The following is an 18,305-nucleotide window of genomic DNA, read 5'->3' as shown; positions in this document are numbered from 1 at the left end:
AAGGGAAATCGCAGCCCCCCATAGAAGGTTCCTCTGCTCCCATCGAGGGAAAGAAGACTGCAATTGTATACACGCTTACCTGGGAGTATGTCCCACTGAACTCAATGGGTCTTGTTTCTGAATGGCTGCAAACTGGTTTGTTTAGGAAAGCAGGCGCCTGTTACGCTCCGCTGGTCGCTTTCCAAGGAACAGGCTGGACTGTCTTAACCGAATTCAAAGGCCGAAAACCCTATGGTTAGAGAAAGCGGGCATTTAAACCGCTGAAGGGGGGGACTGTCTCACTTCTGTAATAGGGAAGTCTAATAGGGATGGCTAATTGGTTTTAACATCTTAATAGTTTAATTCTGTTTTAATGCTGATTTTTATATGTTTATATGTTCTTAATGATATGTATTTACTTTTATCTGGAAGCTACCTTGAGTTCCAGTTTGGAAAAAGGGCGGGGTATAAATAATAATAATAATAATAATAATAATAATAATAATAATAATAATAATAATAATAATAATAATAATAATAAATACAGTCAGCCCCCCTGAGTTCAGTGAGGCTTGTGGGCAATGAGGATTGTTGATCCCACTGAATTCCGGGTATAAAACCGGCGCTTGGAGGCTAGATGTGCCCGGACGGCTTGCACGGGGGTGCCTCTCCTACACCTTCTCCTCCTTAGCTCGCATCTTGGGATGGGGGGGAAGGAATGCGATTTATTTCATTAGTCCAGCGAGAGAAACGCAAGGTTGGGCAGCGGTGAAGCACCCTCAAGTTCCATAGAACCCCAGCGGGAGGACTTGAGGATACCTTGGCGAGGCAGAGATTGACTGGACGGCTGGGCAAGGAGGAGATGCGGTCGACGTGGCTTATCCACACACACCCCCACTCCCTCGCTCCGGTGCCACTGCGGGGTGAAGCCAGATCGGCCCCACCCGAGGCAGAGCCGGCTATAATCCGCGACTCCCTTCTTCCCTGTCTTGCAGCTGCCTGTGATCTCCCGCTTTTCCGCCCCTCCAGCAGGCGGCGGGGAGGCTGCGGCGCGGCTGCGGCGCTCTCGGTGTGTGTTTACCTTTCGCCATAACACCCTCCTTTTCCTCCTCGCTGACCTGCGTTTGAACCTCCGATTAGCCCCGCATCATCAGCTTGAGAATTTACTCCATCTTCTTGCTGGGGCTGGGGATTCTTCATCTCAGGTCCTTGAACGTAAATATAAGCCCCTGTCTGTGGGGTGAACTTCAGGCCAAGGACTAAAGTTAGAGAAAGCGGCGAGGGCTCAGCCATTCTTCCCTCAGCTGGTGACATCTTTTATGGTTTGTAGCCTAGGGAAACCTCTCTCTCTCTTTCTCCCTCCCAGGACTGCTGCAGGCAGTCCTTGCGGCGCTGGGGGAGCCACAGGTTGGGGACAGGAGCTGAGGGGAAGGCTTTCCCACCCTAAATCTTCACGACCGCTCCAGCCGGAGGGATCAGATGAAAGCCGCGGCTGTAGTGCTCCAGCAACAGGATCAGAACCTTACAACGGGAGGCCCCCTCTAACCTAAAACACACGCATGCGCGAAACAGAGCTTGGCCTCAGAAACTTGTTTCAACTTAATGCTCAGGCCGGAGACGTTATTATTGGTTGTTGATTGAGGGTGCCAGTTCCTAACCCCAATTAGCTGGGAGAAAGCGTCATTGCATTCCATAAGACTTCCTTCTCAGTAGTCATGGTTAGATTACAACCTAAAATCCTACCCAGAGGAGACAGGGTAGCTGTACTGGCGAGACGGGAATAAAGGGAAAGAGTGCCTTTGAGCATGTGCAGAATACTTAAGTCATTACGAGCAGCCTCCTCATCGCAGCAGGTTCTGTCTCCAAACGGTGCTCTCCTCATTTAAAGCAAGAAATGTGCTCACATGGTCACATACCGGTACCGCTCTTCAATTAGGGTCAGCTAAAAGATCACAATGAAGTTCCGTAAGCTTCTGCTCCACAAAGCTCTTCCGCTGGTTGGTTGTTGTGGTTAGCAAAATCAAAAACAAACGAACAAAAGTTGGTGGGGGGCAGGTGTTGTGCTGTGTGTAATTGTGTGCTTAATTTAGTTTAAAGCAACACCACAGCAGCAGAGTAACAGCAGCTGTTGAAATGTGAGTGTGCCAGCGTGTGCCTGCGTTTGCCTAAGAAAGCAGGCTTTTACCCTGTATCAGCATCACTGAGACTGGAGACTTAGGAAAATAAGAAAAGCTACTTTATTAATAGAAATACATAGCAGATAGAAAAGGCAAACCTAGTTCTAACTAGCTAAGTTGGAGGCATAACTCCCAGGTGTAGGAGTCAGCCCCATGCTTGGAGAGAGAGCAGAGACAAAGGGAGTCTCCTCTCTCCTGGTCAGCGGAGGACAAAAGAAAGGAAAGGGCAGAAGGAGGAGGGGCAGGTAAGCTTCCCTAAAGACATAACAGTCTAGCGACAAAAGGAAGTCAGAGCATCACAAGTAAAGGTAAACAAGCCTATCCCTCTGAAGGATCCTAGCTCTATCTTCCCTCTGGAGCACAAAAAAACAAAACAAAACAGGAGTTGCTCTTGCCTCACTTCCAACAGCAGGGAGAGTGGATGTGGTGGTACGCATTGCAAAGACTCAAATATATCTCGGCACAATGATCTGGGAGGTCTACCAAAGACGACAAGGAAACATGCTCTCACTTTGAAAAAAATTAAGAGTCGGCTTTATTAGGGTCTACCTCCAGGCCTGTTATCCCTTTGGATTCCCCTTCCACATGCACACACAATAGACCAACAGGGTGTCCTGTAAATGTTGGTCTTGAGCAAAAGACATTTGCCAACTTAAATAGGTTAAGGGGGCTTTGTCGAATGATCGCGCCTTTTAGAAATGCAGGGCAGGTAGAAATTCAACAGGCCTAGCTCCCCCTCTAAACCAGGAAACAGATTAGGTAATTGACAACATAATCCTATATTTTAAATCCCCCTGTATTGGGGGGGGGGGCGCTGGTCTCAAGCGTTTATGAGATCGTAACCTGAATGTCTTTATCTCCTGCAACATACAAACTGGCTGTCGGGAGAGGGGGGGAGATGGGAAGTAATTCCTCCTATTCACATGCCTCGAGATCCTAACTATCGCGTACACATTCAATGGGGATTTTCCCCAAGTACATGAGTTTAGGTTTACATCCTCACAGCTCAGTCCAATACATCTAGACACGATAGTCAGACCCACTTTATTCCTAGGAGATGTGTACAGGACTGCTGGCCCAGGTTGCTTACCGAAGTTTCACTGAAAGCAATGGGAGGCGTAGGAGCAGGGTGAAGACCACGGTAAATCCAGCTAGGTTCCTTGACTTAAGGGCACCAACTATCGAGACTTCCATAGGAAGGACTCGGGAGCAGCGAAGTCCTAAAAAGAGAGGGACAAGTACTTCAGCTGGCCCCTGAGGTGGGTGCCTGCCGCCCAGAGGATAAAGTTGTAGATTTTGCCCAAGGACGCACGAGTTCTACGCACACTGTAGCCAGATCGCTGACCGGGTGACCTTGGGACTATCCCTTAAAAACAGCAACAGCACCTTCAGGCCAAACTTGGGAAAGCGGGAGGGGGGTGGGTGGGGACTCTTGGCAGGAAACTAGCATTAGGCCAATCAGGATCCAGGTCTGGCTGTCGGCTCCCTGTCTTTCAAAATAGAAGCGTCCTGCTTAGGCTCGTCGCTGTCGTGGTTTCGAAACAGTGCTTGAGGAACAGAGGGTGGTTGTTCTGAAACTAAAACGGAGGGGCCTGACCGAGCGTAAGAGGAATGACAATCTAGTAATACATCAAATGCTTACAAAGAAGAAATCCCAGAGAAATATAGGTTGGCTGTGGTTACACCGTCGCATCGGGGGAAAGTACCATGTTTAGACCTAAGCTGTCCCAAAGCTGAGCCCTAGCACAGAAACCGCATCGCTCCCCTGAGCCCTGATGGGGCGCTCTCTCGCTCTCTCTGTGACTTCAAAGTCCTCCTTCAAAGTCTTCCTTCATTAAAGTACCACAGTAAATAAGTCCTGCAGGAGCTCAGCACCGTTTGTGAAGCTGGGCGGTATCTTCACATCCGGCGAAAGCCCGATCCTACCCGTATTTACTCGTCCGATAAAAGGAGCACTTACCGCAAAACTGGACTTGCCCCTCCTTGGCCTTGGCACTGGGAAGCGGACCTAATCACTTACTCCGGAGTAAAGATCGAAGACAGACTCCCAAACCATTGAAACGAAGAGGACTAGACTATTGGAGTTCAACGGGGCATACCTCTTAGTAAATAGGCATAGGATTGCCGCCCAAGCGTTAGGACTTTTTTATTTTGGAGGGGGGGAAAAGGAATCTTCCATGTATTGCAAAACAGGGCCTTAAACTGGAATAGGAGGAGGAGACAAAGGGTTCCTGAACGTACGTTACTGAACCGCCCAGCTTACGTCTGCGTGTGTGTGTAGGATCGAGCGCAAGGCTAGGCACGTTTACTTCGAAGCGGGAGCGCCACTTAGGAATCAGTTCAATGGGACTACTCTCTAATTTCTTATAATGTTGGGCTCTGCCGCCCGATGATCCGAGGAGAAGTTGAGGGCGGCTCCCTAACCCTGTTCTTGTCGAGGGATTTAGGCTCGACTAACTCAGACTAGAGGAATGCAATCCTACCTACATACACCTATTCGGAAGAAAGTCCGGTTGAGTGTCTAGGCCTAGGGGATTAACAGCCTTAAAGGTTCCAACCATATTCAGCTCAGGGCAAGGTCCCTCCCATCGACAGACTGTCAAATATGCCGGGGAGTACTAGGGGCATTGCAGTAAGCCCTATTGTGAACTCCACGAGTAAACAAGCCGGTCTAGGCTCGGCCTAGCTGCCTCCTTGAACTAAGCTGCCCTGACTTTCCCAGTCAACCTGTTTGGGATGGCGGCTGCAAGGACTTCTTTGGAAGTTGAAGGCCCACCCAAACCAGGACAGGTGGTGTCAGGATCCGCTGCAGATCCTCGTTTTGCTACCGCAGTTGGCCCAAAGGCAATCGGCCCCACTTTTCCGGAGGTTGGGCGGGGACGGGGAGGGCGCAAAACCCAAACAGCTGGAGCCAGGGGGGCGGGAAGAGATCGAGAGAGATCGGGGGCGGAGCTTGCAGGCCACCAGCGGCAATTAAAGCTGAACTTTGGGTGAACTAATTGATCGCCTGGCCCAAGGTAAAGTGGGCAGCGACCTGGGCCTGAGGATGGGTATAAAAGGGGCTCCCGGCGCGGCGCTTGGCCCTGGTGTTCGCTCGTCGAGGAGGAAGACAGGCAAGCAGGAGCCCGCCGCTGCGCTCTCCAGCCCGGCAGCGCCAGCATGAGCTTCTCCGCCTTGTTGCCCAGCGCCGTGTGCACCTTCATCCTGCTGCCGCTGCTACTTTTTCTGGCTGCCGTGAAGCTCTGGGACTTGTACTGCCTGCGGGGTCGCGATCCCGGCTGCCCGTTGCCCCTGCCCCCCGGCACCATGGGACTGCCTTTTTTCGGGGAGACGCTCCAGTTGGTGTTGCAGGTGAGGAGGGAATGCGAGAGGCAGTTGCTTCCTATGGCGAGAGCTGGGGTGAGGGAGAGAGCCGGGTGCGATCTGAAGAAACGGTTTGATTTTTTCCCCTTCCTCCCGCCCACCGCACCCCACCCCACCCCCCGTGTTTGCAGCGGCGGAAATTCCTGCAGATGAAGCGGCGCAAATACGGCTACATCTACAAGACGCATCTCTTCGGGAGGCCCACGGTGCGGGTGATGGGGGTGGAGAACGTGCGGCACATCCTACTGGGCGAGCACCGGCTGGTGGCTGTGCAGTGGCCGGCCTCAGTGCGCACTATCCTGGGCTCCGGCTGCCTCTCCAATCTCCACGATGGCCAGCATAAGCACCGCAAGAAGGCAAGCGGGGAGGGGTTCTCCCGGATGCAGGAGGCTTGGGGTGGCATTGCTGCTCCGGAGCAGTAGTGGTCGAGTCACGCCAGATCTCGATTGGGCTGGAGGGGAGCTCTTGGATATGATGGGGGAGGGGGAAGAGAAGTAGTGGCGCAGTCAAGTAGTTTTCCATTCTGGACTTAATGGTCTTTCTTCATTTATTGGCCCTGCTATGTTTGGGGGCACCTCTTCCTCATTCTGCTGACCCCTAGACTTGTGCCCCAAAGTCCTGCCCCGATGGTGCCAGTGGGGACGGGGGATCCTCTGCAGCGGGAAAAGTCAGTCTTTTTTGGCTCCTAGAGCAGAAGCAAGTTTCCATTGAAATCAAGGGACTTCAAATTCTAGAAAAAAAACTTCCCACTAGGAGTCTCAGAATGCTTAAACGGACGTCTCTGGAACGTGCTGCCTCCTAATAACGACGCGATCCTATACGTGTCTATGTGGAAGTAAGTTCCAGGCAGTTGGGGATAAGGACTGCAGCCTGAATGTGCTGATGAATTGCAAGCCCGGCTATAACGCGTTTCTACTCCGGCCCTCCTGGAAGAAAATCCCAACTTCTTCAGCCGGGCTTGCTTCTGCGTAAGCATGAACAGGATCGGGCTGCAAGAGGCATTGGAAAGGGGACGGGGTTAGGAGGCCATGCCGCTAAAAACACATCTGGGGAAAAAGTCCATTCCAATAAAAGCGGCTCCAATAAAACGAATGGCGCCTTCCATAAATAGCCCGAGAAGGAAAGGGCGCAATGGAAAGACCATAAAAGAGGTCTTGGCGCCCTCCACACGGTACGGCGGGGTCTCGTGAATTTCAAAGGTGTTTTCTTCCCTTTCAAGTCACCGGGCACAGCAGTGCCAAAATGCGGACAATATTTGGAGGAAACAGCAATCCTGGTGAGCCCTGCAGGAGTTCGCCTAAAGTGCGGGTTTATGAAAGGCGACTCGTAATTTAAAACATCCGATTTCTGTGGTGGCCGCCGCCGCCGCCGCCACGACGCAGCAATTCTTCTTCGCCTCTGATTCTAATCCGCCACTTGAAGCGGACGCGCAGTCTGATCCTCTGCAGCTAGCCCCCTTGATTGGGTTCAGTGGGATGGACTCTTGAGCTCGTATGCCCAGGCTCGCAGCCTTAACAGCCGATCCTGTCCGCCTGGAGTCGGGTCTCGCTGAGAACTACCGGCCTGGGGTGGCATTCGGGTCCCATCCTAAGCAGACTTATTTTTTGGAAGGAAGGGCCTTGGACGACGGGGGGGGGGCTTGCAGCGGTCTTCGCATGGACGGCGGCGGAAACCAAGGGCTCGCGTCGAACGGACGGGTCTGCTAAGCGCTCTAGGAATGCGCGCGCAGAAAGCCTGGCGCCGGGGCCTCTTTGGAGTGCCTCTCGGTGGCTTTGTTGCTGGGAGAGCGGGTGGGAAATCCAAAGCTTTGGCGATCGGAGGGCGAAGCGCTCTGGATTTCAGCCAGACTCAAAACCCTTCTTTAGCTGGGGCCCAACAGAGGCTCTCCCGGCGCCGGGCTCCCCTTAAAAGCAAACCCTTCTGCTTCTGTCGCAGGCGATCATGCGGGCTTTCTCCCGCGAGGCCCTGGAGCACTACGTCCCGGTCCTCCAAGAAGAGGTGAGCGGTTGCCTGAGGCAGTGGTTGCTGGTTAGTACTGGCGGCGGCGGCTCTTGCCTCCTGGTTTACCCGGAGGTGAAGCGCCTCATGTTCCGCATCGCCATGCGCATCCTCTTGGGCTTCCGGCCCGGCCAGACAGGAGCCGACAGCGAGCCGTACCTGATGGAGGCCTTCGAGGAGATGATCCGCAATCTTTTCTCCCTGCCCATCGACTTGCCTTTCAGTGGCCTCTACAAGGTAAAGGGCGAAGCCCGGCCCGGATTTGGGGGAAGGAGGGAAGGCGGGAGGAGGGCCAGAGGATCCCGCACCTGAATGGTGGGCGGGGCGCGTCCGCTGGAAAACCGGAAGATCCCGATCCTGATCCCGCTCTTGCTTCCAGGGCTTGAGGGCGCGGGATATCATCCACGCCAAGATCGAGGAGAGCATCCGGGCGAAGCTGGCTGGGAAGGAGCCCGCCGATGGCTACAAGGATGCGCTGCAGTTGCTGATGGAGCACACGCAGAGCAACGGGGAGCAGCTCGACATGCAGGTGGGTCCTCCGGTTCCGGGGGCATCCCGTTGAAAGGGGTCTTTGGGGGCTGGGTCCGAAGGCGCTGGCATCCCAACCGGGCTGGCTCCAAAGGTTCGTGTTCTCACCTGGGACGCGGACTTGGGGTGTGTGAAATCTGGCTGGCTTCCGCGGGCCTGGGAACTCGAGGGGTGCCGGAGTAGCCGCCGGGGCTTTGCATGTTTCAACGCCTCTGGGATGCCTCCTGAGCAAACAACCTCTGCTATGTTGAAATTGAGCTTGCTAAGTCACAATTGCACGAGGGGAAGAAATAGTCTGGTGGAACCTTTTCCTGAGGTGAAGGGGAAAGCGCTGTCCCCATTTTCTCCAAGCAAGTGAACAAATTAAATATAGGCGGCTCTTTCTTTCATCCGTTTTGTAAAAGGGATGGGAAATATCGGTCTAATGAGGATAACTATCCTGTTTAGATAATTCAGGGTTTTTTGCCTGGACAGGAAGAAATTCATGAAGTGATACTTTCTCTACTGCTAGATCTCCATATCTGGGAAAGGGTGCCTTTCTGGTCTCCTGTGCAGCTGTTAAAAATTTCAAATGAGCTGGGAGAGATTGTATTGGCAATGGGGTGCAAAGCTAAAAGCTGGGCTTACTTCAGAATGCCACATTTTTCTCTATACCTCTTAAAACCCCTAGGTAGTTAAGCAGACTTAGATGCCTTTTCCCCCTATTTTATCCTAGTTTTAGAAAACTTTCCTATTTTATCTTAGTTTTAGAAAACATTCCTCTTCCAGGATCATTTGAAACACTCTGCTTTTGAAATATGGTTTTTCTTGACAGTTGTTTATTACATTTATATCCCACCTTTCCTCTAAAGACTGCAAGGTGGCATACAAACATGGTTCTCCCCCTCCTGATTTTATCCTCACAACAACCTTGTGAGGTAGGTTAGGCTGAGAGACTTGACTTCCCCCAGGTCACCCAGTGAGCTTCATGACTGAGTGGGGATTTAAACCCTGGTCTCCCAGATCTCAGCTGGACACTCTGACCACACTGGATCTCTTTTTTTTTCCCTCAGGGGGGTGTTTCTTATCTAGTGGTATCTTACCATGAGGAAATGCAATGAACTGGCTTTCCAGGATGATAACTTGCCTGTTCCTTAGGCATACAGGCATCCCGTTCATATTTGTTTATACATTTATTTGAATTGGAGCAAAATTCAAGGAGTGTATTCCTCTGTGTGTGCGTGCGTGTGCGTGTGTGTGTGTGTGTTCAGAAATAAATACTATTGAGTTGGGACTCATTCACAGGTAAGTGTGATGTCCATTTGGACTGTCACCTGATAAGAAATCTTGGTGGACTTACGAGTTTCAATTGGATAATTTTACAGCTGCATACATCATAGGATCAAGTAATAGTTCTGAGGGTATTCCTTGAGAGGCAGCATGATGTAGTGGTTGGAGTGTTGGACTGGAATTGTGGGAGGCCCAGGTTCAGATCACCGCTCAGCCGTGAATCAGCTTAAGTGACCTTGGACCAGACTCTGTTTTTCCATTCCTTACCCTACAGGGTTGTTGTGATGATAAAATGGGGGGAGGGGTTCTATGTTCTCTGCCTTGAGATCCTGGTTGGGGAAAGATGGGAGTTGGAATACTATGGTTGTGGCAGTGGTGATAATTTTGTTTTAGTTGCTGTACCCATGCTGCCACAGGTACAGAGTTGGATCCAGACTATGTTTGTTGTATTTGAGTCCCATTGATATCAATGGGGAAAGCTAGCCATGATTAAGTCTCAGCCTATCGATTTCAATAGGAAGTTCAACTAAGTTAGACTGGATCCAGCCCATAGTCTTAGAAGAGGCGTTCTTCCTTTTCTCTCACACAGGAGACGCTGGCTGTTCTAAAGTGGTGCATGATGTATTCAGTCTTAACTTTTTATTAAGGTGGCACTGTTCCTATATATGTCTCCTCAGAAGTAAACCCCATTGAGTTCACTTAAACATGTGCTCTGGTAAGTGTGTGCAGAACTGCATCATCCAAAAATCTGTCCCATCCCCACTGATGCAGGCACCTTTTTATAATGGGACAACTGATGAACCAACAAATTATAACGGCGCTCAGGTTCCCATAGCAGGCCACAGAGTTCTGTGTGTAGAAACCAGGGCAGGCTGGAGCCACCCTCCACTTTCTTGGTAGTGCTACTCTACTCTTCTTCAAATACTTAGCCTTCTAGGATTATTGGTTGTTCCTTGCTGAGGAGGTAAACTTATGCATATGGGCTATTCCACTCCAGATCATGTGCAAAGGCTTCCGTGATGTACCTCCCTATCAAAATTAAAACAATAAAATCCCTATGATGAAAACTGCCAAGTTGGGGAGAAAGCTGGGTTAGAATTCTTCTGCCTGACATTTAGTTTTCCAAGTGTCAATTTTGTATTCAGTCAGGTGAGCACTCCCCTCCCCCCACATGTAGTCAAATGTTGAACAGCTAGTTCACACCTGGGTGGCAGACCTATGACAGCTTTGTTTTCTGATACATTTGAGATGCATGCTGGTGTCTCACTATAATTTAGTCCTTTTGTATCCTGTTCCACGTTCACAGATTCCTGGGTGGGTAATGACAAAATTCCACAAAACCAAACAAATTCCTATAAAAAGCACAATAATACAAAAGAAACAGCATTTAGAACAATCACAAACAACAGCAGCAGTGTTGTCTGAAGGCCTGAGTTAAACAGCCAGCTTTTAACCTGGCATCTATAACCCAGGGATGTAGGCACCGGCTGAATTTCAAGGGTGGGGGGAGTTCCACAAAATCGAGGCTCGGAAAGATTGCCATGTACTTGAAAGTATACCTGAAGCATCCCCCCGCTTCTTCCCGCATTGGCTTTCCCTTGCTTAACATCCATGTAGTATACTCCCACTGAGCCGTTCTCTCCGCTTATCCTTAGCCATGGCCTACTTCCCCCGATGGCCTCCTAGCCACTAAACAGGATCTGCATCCCTTTAAAATCATGCTCTGCTCTTTTATTTATTTATTTACTATCCACATCTTCCAAATGTTGGACCCCAAATCCCATCATCCCTGACCATTGACCATGCTGGTTGGGTTTGATGGGTGTTGGCAGTTCAGGAACAGCTGGAGGGCTTCAGGCTCCTCACACCTGCCCTTCAAATCCCTGACCTCCTACACACCTTTTTCTTCAGTGAAGAAAAACTTATCTGCTGCAGCCTCTCTACGTCCTCAGTCATACAGTCCCTCCCTATAGCTCTTGATCACAAAATTGTTCTGCTGTCAGCATCACACTTTTCCTGCCATCCATTTTCTCAATCATGTCACCAATCTATCCTTCTCCTCTGGGTACTTCCTGGCTATGTCATACCTGACATCATCTCGTGTACTCTCAATGCCTTCCTTGACCAGCTTGAACCTGCTAAACTACCACGGTCTTTGATCGCTCGATCCTGACAGACTCCCTCTGTGCTGCATCACCTCCTTCAACGGTGTTCTTAGCCAAGGGAAGCTCTCCTCCTCACTGCAAGGGATTATGGGATAGTTAACGAATATAACTCTCTAAGACAGCCTTTCCCAACCAGTGTGCCTCCAGATGTTGTTGGACCACAACTCCCATCTTTCCTGACCATTGGCAATGCTGGCTGAGGCTGATGGGAGTTGTGGTCCAACAACATCTGGAGGCACACTGGTTGGGAAAGGCTGCTCTAAGATGTGTGTGTTGTAGGAAAACCAGATGGAAAGGGGAGTAGTGACTGGAAGCAATCAACACTGGATTTCAGTAGGAGTGCAAGTTGTCAAACCTAAGCTCTTGGGCAATGTTCTTCAACTTTGGGTTCCCAGATGATGTTACTCTAAAACTGTTATCAGTAGCAGCTGGCGCTTATCTGGCCTCCCTCCTACTGAGTTGCTGTTGCATACCGGGATGGAGGTGGACGTGGGAGGAGGTGGCAAGTTTAGCACTGTGCAAGTGTACTGGTGGAGCCCATCTGCTGCTCCTGCTGGTGCATCTGCACCCTGCCAAACGCTGCTCCTCACCATCCTGGTATGCTCAATGACTTGGCCACAGAGAGGCCAGGTAAGTGTCACAGCCCCACTGCGCCATCCGCTGCTGGCTTCCGTCATCTTTAACCATTGGCTAGGCTGGATGAGAATGGTTGGGAGTTGTGCTCCCAACAACATCTGGGGATCCAAGACTGAATAACACTGCTTTAGAGGCCAGAGGCCATTCCGTATGACCTTCTCTGTTATCGCCCCCACATTCTTAACATGTTATCAAATCATCTTCAGGGCAAAAGGGCTGACTTGGGAGTGGCCGATAAACTAAGTGCATTGGCCTCTCTGACCATTTCTTAAATGAGCAGTGCAGATGTCAATGGTATAGGAAGTGGATTGTGGTGCATTAGGGGTGGAGAAGGGTGGGTGGGGGGCGGAATGTGCAATTGGCTTGTCTTCTGCAGCCAAGGGGGAAGGGTGCGGAATGGGAAGGTGGCTGCCGGAAAGAGTTGGACAATGACAGATATTCAGACTGGCTGAACTGGGAGGGGGAGGAGGCGAGCTGTTTTGGCAGTGAGGATTTTCAAGGACAAGCAATGGTGTGTGGAAAGGCTGCTTAGCTGGTGGGATGTTTAGGGGAAGGGAGGAATTAGTGACTCTCTCGGCAAGAAGGATCTGGGGAGGCAACATATTGAAAGGGGATAGTGATGGGTATAGGAAGCAACCCTCCTGCCTCCCATCAAAGGAGCCTTTTTTTCCTTGCAAAATTATAGACATTTATTTATATATTACTATGATGGTGTACCACCCAATAACAAATGTTCTCTGTAAAACATTGGTAAAATACTAAAAATCATAACAGAGCAATAAAACATACCCACAAACTTAGAAAAACAATATGGTCCTTTATTCTATCACCAAAAGGTGATATCACCCTTTGATATCCAACTCCTCTCAGCCCAGCATAAATATGGTATCTGTGACAAAGAAGTTTGGCTCATCAGTGCATTTTTTTGAGTGTGATAAGCCTGGAATAAAAATATAGCTTAATGTTCCTTCTGGGTTTTTTTCTGTCTAAAGGAGCTGAAAGAATCTGCAACTGAACTTCTTTTTGCTGGGCACGAAACCACTGCCAGTGCGGCTACGTCCTTGATTACGTTCCTAGGCCTTCACCGTGATGTGCTGCAAAAAGTGAGGAAGGAATTGCAGGAGAAGGTGGGTGTTGTCTCCAGGTGCTGGAAGCAAATCTCTGCTGCGCATGAAGCAGTCTGACATGATCCAATAGACTGAGCTGGGAGACCTGGTTTCAAAACTCTGTTGGCACAGAGGACAAATGCGTTGGTCATATTAACAATGCTGTAAATAAGTAGGTGGCATGATGCTCAAGGTCTCTGCTGAGCATGTCTAACTTCTACCTGCCCCTTTGTGCACATAGAATCATAGAATAGTAGAGTTGGAAGGGGCCTATAAGGCCATCAAGTCCAACCCCCTGCTCAATGCAGGAATCCAAATCAAAGCATTCCCGACAGATGGCTGTCCAGCTGCCTCTTGAATGCCTCCAGTGTCGGAGAGCCCACTACCTCTCTTGGTAATTGGTTCCATTGTCGTATGGCTCTAACAGTTAGGAAGTTTTTCCTGTATTTCCCACTGGGGTATATATAAAATGTTTTCCCATGTGCATATAAAGTAGTGCTATAATATTTAGTTGATCTAAGTCTATTATTGTTAGTTGATCTAAGCTTATTAGCTGAACTAATTACAATCTTTTTGAATCATTTTAAAAATGTTATCCTGTGTTTTAATGGTCAGTGGGTTTTTTTAGATTGTTGATGTTTTTAATATGAGAAAATATGGATAGGCTGGCATTCCCTCTCCTTTTAAAAGGAATGCCCCTTCCAAGATCATATGTAATTCTGTTTGGGTGTCACAACAGTTTTATTCATATACAAATATACAGATTTAACTGACTGAATCTCATTCTGTCATGACTGTTGTTAATAAATAAATATCTTAATTAGCGACAGCACTAATATTAAAGTTGTCTCTCATACATGTGGGTAAACTTCCTGGTATGTGGAGTTCAAATGGTGCCAGGAATTATGTGAGCAGAAATCTAAATGAACACCATCGAGGCAGTGGCAAGAAAAATATGTGTTAAGTAAGAGGGAGTTGGGAAGGAAGTTGGGCTTGGATCTAAAAGTCTTGCTTGCCACTTTTAGTGGAAGTAGGTACAAGTAGATTTCTCTCCAATGGATGCTGTGAATATTGGATGGCTAGGCTTCCCTTTACTTGTGTTCTGGTATTCATGACACATTCTTTGTTTCCAGGGATTGTTGGGCAACATGAGCCAAGATAAGCATTTAGAAATGGAAGCCTTGGAACAGCTGAAGTACACTGGCTGTGTCATCAAAGAGACTCTGCGTCTGAGCCCGCCAGTTCCTGGAGGATTCAGAGTAGCACTCAAAACTTTTGAGCTAAATGTAAGCAGGGAAAACACATTAAGCTCCCATGACATCCAAATCCTAAATGCATTGTTCTGGTGGTCCTGCTGATTTTCAGAGGAGAGCTTTCTTTTTAGCACATCGTATAGTAACAGAAGTTTGCAGTAATAATTAGATTGATCATACAGTAATAAAAAGGGGCTTCTGCACCTTTTAAAAACCTCCACAACAGAACAACATCCAACAGGTGGGGGTTTCTGCATCCTTCCAATGTCTCTGGAGAAACTGTATCTATCTCTGAAGCCAATTTTGGCCAAATATGTTTTCCTACTCAGAAGTCTGATTCTATGATCAGAGATGGAAAACAGTCCTTTGAGGATGATGATATGGTCCAAGTCCCACAGGTGCAGCTTTTGTGTCACAATGAGGAGGACCTATTGAACATTGCTCTGCTCTGGAGCACTTAAGGCTGTACTTCTGGAATAGGAATAAATCAAACTGATCACTAGCTCTTTTCATGGCATTTTTCACCCAAAAGGTAAGTGCTTGCAACTGTTCTTATGTCTTGGTACGGAGGAACTTGGCCAAGGCTTGCCTTTCAGTCTGAGCACCAGAGCTATGGTTTGCAAAAAATTCTGGCAAGCATGGCTTCTTCAGAGTGAAGCTAAGAAGAAGTCTCCACTACACAACTTTACAAAAGGTTCAGGAATACCTGTATTTAATCTAGCAACCCTCTCTCCCCCTCTTATCATAGTAAAGACGTTGTTTTCCTAATGCATTACAAATTAGGGAGCAATATTGCAGAGAGATCAGCACAGATCTTTACTTACAGCAAGACATTTTTGTAAGGGACTTTCCCACCAGGGTTGGCTCAAGACATTTTGCTGCCTGAGGCAAAGGACAAGATTGTGCCATCTCCATTTCATGTACAGAAGCCAACAAGACTGGCTGTTGACTGACTTCAGCACAGAGAGTCCTCCACTGCACCAGACAGTAGCAGACTAGTTTAGGGGGAGCAGGACAGGCCATGTGGTATTCACAGCTCTGTCTACTCTCTGCCCTCATCTGCTGTCTGAGGCAGCCATCTCACTCTGCCTAATGGTAGGGCCAGCTCTGTTCCCCACTTCATACATATGGTAGCTGCTGAACTTTGTTGGTGCGGGGAACATTTGGTACTTCAGATGTTGCTGGACTACAGCTCCCATCAGTCCCAGCAAGTATAGCTTAACAGCAAGGAATGATGGGAGCTGTAGTCAGCAACATCTGGAGGGCCAAAGGTTTCCTATGCTGGACCTATATGTATAGGAGTTGATGCTAGGAATTTGTTCAGTCTTCCTCCCTGAGCAGGTGATCAGCTTTGAATGGTAACCATAAACAGAAACTTCTTTCCATCTCTATATTATCCTTGGTGAGTTAAGGGAGAACTTTAGTCATCTTGCCAGAGCTGTTTAGCCAAGTCAAAAGAAAGTATTCTTAAACTATTCCTTAGTTTTATAGAAGAGGGTGGTCTATAAATCTATGTGGTGGGAAGAATCCATACCTTGTCTTTCTTGGAATCTGTTTCCTCAATGCCATTGTGGTGAGCTGGTTTGATATTTCGCAATGTTAATATCTGAAATGGCTCCATATATGTGGCCTATCATCTCTCAGTGGTAAGGCAATAGAACAAATGATACTGGTTTTTTATCCTGTATATGTATCAAAGGAGTAACTCCACCCAAATATTAGTAGGAAGATCATCAATGATGCTGGCAATGCCAGTGATATTTGGTTGTGTGCATAGTGCTAATCCTTTTCCACTGTGGGCACATATACCTCTTACATGTACAATGGTCCTAATCACTGTTTTGTGTTTGATCATCTATGCACAAGCAGAAGCTGGACATCCGTTGGTGATGCACTGATCAATCTGGAGTTTGTAAAAAATGGTCAGCCAAGCCCCATTGTTGACATTGTACCTGCTCTTGGGGGAAATGGTTGGGTATACGAGACAAATCCATACTATGTTCTTTTGTGTTACCATTCTGTTTCTCGTTTCTTGTAGGGATACCAGATTCCTAAAGGCTGGAATGTCATTTACAGTATCTGTGACACCCATGATGTTGCAGAGCTTTTCACCAACAAAGATGAATTCAACCCCGACCGTTTCATGTCTCCTTTCCCAGAGGACACCTCACGATTCAGCTTCATCCCTTTTGGAGGAGGCTTGAGAAGCTGTGTGGGCAAAGAGTTTGCAAAAATTCTCCTTAAAATCTTTACTGTAGAGTTGGCCCGGAACTGTGACTGGCAACTTTTAAATGGACCTCCGACAATGAAGACTGGCCCTACTGTGTACCCAGAGGACAATCTGCCGACAAAATTCACAAGTTTTAATGGTCGGGTTTAATGAATTCCAGGGTAGTAGTATTGTATTCTTAACTTAAGTTCCGATGCATTTAAAACGTGCCTAATGGCTTTTCATAGCGTCCTAAATTCAATATTATCTATTTAACTTTATTATGTGTAATAGTTATTTATAAGTGTGTTTTCTAAGAATATTTTAAAGCTATTTCATGTATTAAAAGTTTTTAGGCGAGCACTATAATTATGGGTCCTTGGGATTCATAATTGGATAATTTTATTTCTATAGAAATAAAGTTTCCTTCTATTTAAGAATCATACTCAAAACTTGTTTATAGTGTTGAAAACATTTTAAGGACCTGTATGTGTATCCAGACACATGGTCAAAAGTGAATGCATGATGCAATGGAATTATATGTACACTGAACTAAAAGCCATAATGTGGCTTATGTCAACATTTAATAAAATTCTGAAGAATAGAATATTGGTATTTGTTTACATTTATATGAAATTTTTTGACTGCTCTGAGAATGTGTAGAGGGGATTAAGCCACTTTAACACCTTGATCCTGAGCACACTTGACTTGGAAGTCCTACTGATAGCTGTAGAATTTGCTTTCAAGTTGGATTTTGCTTGTGCCTTTGAAGCAGCAAGGTCAAACACATGCAAAACTGATATGGACCTCGCAGTAGACTAGTCCGTCCATACATATTCTCCAGATTCTACCCTGGGGGCCAGTTAACTCTCCTCTGTGGCCTCCTTCATAAATGGTGAGGGTCTAATAAAGTTGGCATCACTTAGAAGAAGGTTGTGGAGCACATGTGCTCCAATGGTATGAGGTCACTGACATAGTGGGACTGAGCGATTAATTGGCTTTCTGAAAAATCCCTGCAGGAGCAGCTTGGTAGTATGTTTTTGCAATGCGTAAGAGCAATAAAAGAAATTTTATCTTTAAAAAATCCACACTAATCACCATGTTCCTACAAACTGAAACCGAGTAATATTTACATGTTGAAAACTTGATAGAATGTCAGATGAGATATAAAGTTGCCTTAGGACCAGGTCTGGCTTGCAAGTCATCCATAGCCTTGAATCTGACAGGCAAGTAGATCAACATACTTGGCAAACATAGGCTTGAAGATTGGGTTGAATAATTTGTTACAGGTCACTTCTGAAATGAACTCTTTCCTCCCTTCAGCCCCCTCCCCACCTCTGCCAGCAGTGTGCCTGCTGCAATTAAAACACATGTGCATTTTATTGCTCCCTTTTAATAGAGAGCTGTAGATGACCACATAAGATCCAAAGCTGTGGACGGTAAGGAGGCCATTTGTTTATGGAAGGTCACATCCATACCACATTTAAAGCATGTAGCTTCCCTCAAAGAATTCTGGGAACTGTAGTTAAGGGTCTGAGAAATGTAGCTCTATGAGGGGTAAACAATAATTCTGGAATTCTTTGAGAGAAGACGTGCTTTAAATGTATGGCATGGATGTGACT

The 18,305-nt window shown here is 47.7% G+C and overlaps 1 protein-coding gene across 1 annotated transcript; it reads left to right on the top strand.

Moving 5' to 3' along the window:
* Window positions 1–5,095: 5,095 nt before the first annotated feature.
* On the top strand, window positions 5,096–17,290 carry LOC133388932 (cytochrome P450 26A1). The gene is made up of 7 exons (XM_061635524.1): window positions 5,096–5,507; window positions 5,651–5,875; window positions 7,455–7,754; window positions 7,897–8,046; window positions 13,108–13,242; window positions 14,355–14,507; window positions 16,513–17,290. Exons 1-7 carry the CDS (start codon window positions 5,316–5,318, stop codon window positions 16,852–16,854), a joined length of 1,497 nt encoding a protein of 498 aa, XP_061491508.1. The 5' UTR covers window positions 5,096–5,315; the 3' UTR covers window positions 16,855–17,290.
* The last annotated feature ends 1,015 nt before the right edge of the window (window positions 17,291–18,305 follow it).

This window comes from Rhineura floridana, chromosome 7 (assembly GCF_030035675.1).
Source record: "Rhineura floridana isolate rRhiFlo1 chromosome 7, rRhiFlo1.hap2, whole genome shotgun sequence".
In the NCBI taxonomy this organism is placed as follows: Eukaryota; Metazoa; Chordata; class Lepidosauria; order Squamata; family Rhineuridae; genus Rhineura; species Rhineura floridana.
Note: the sequence above shows the minus strand (reverse complement) of the source record. Positions and strands in the feature narration are given on the sequence as shown.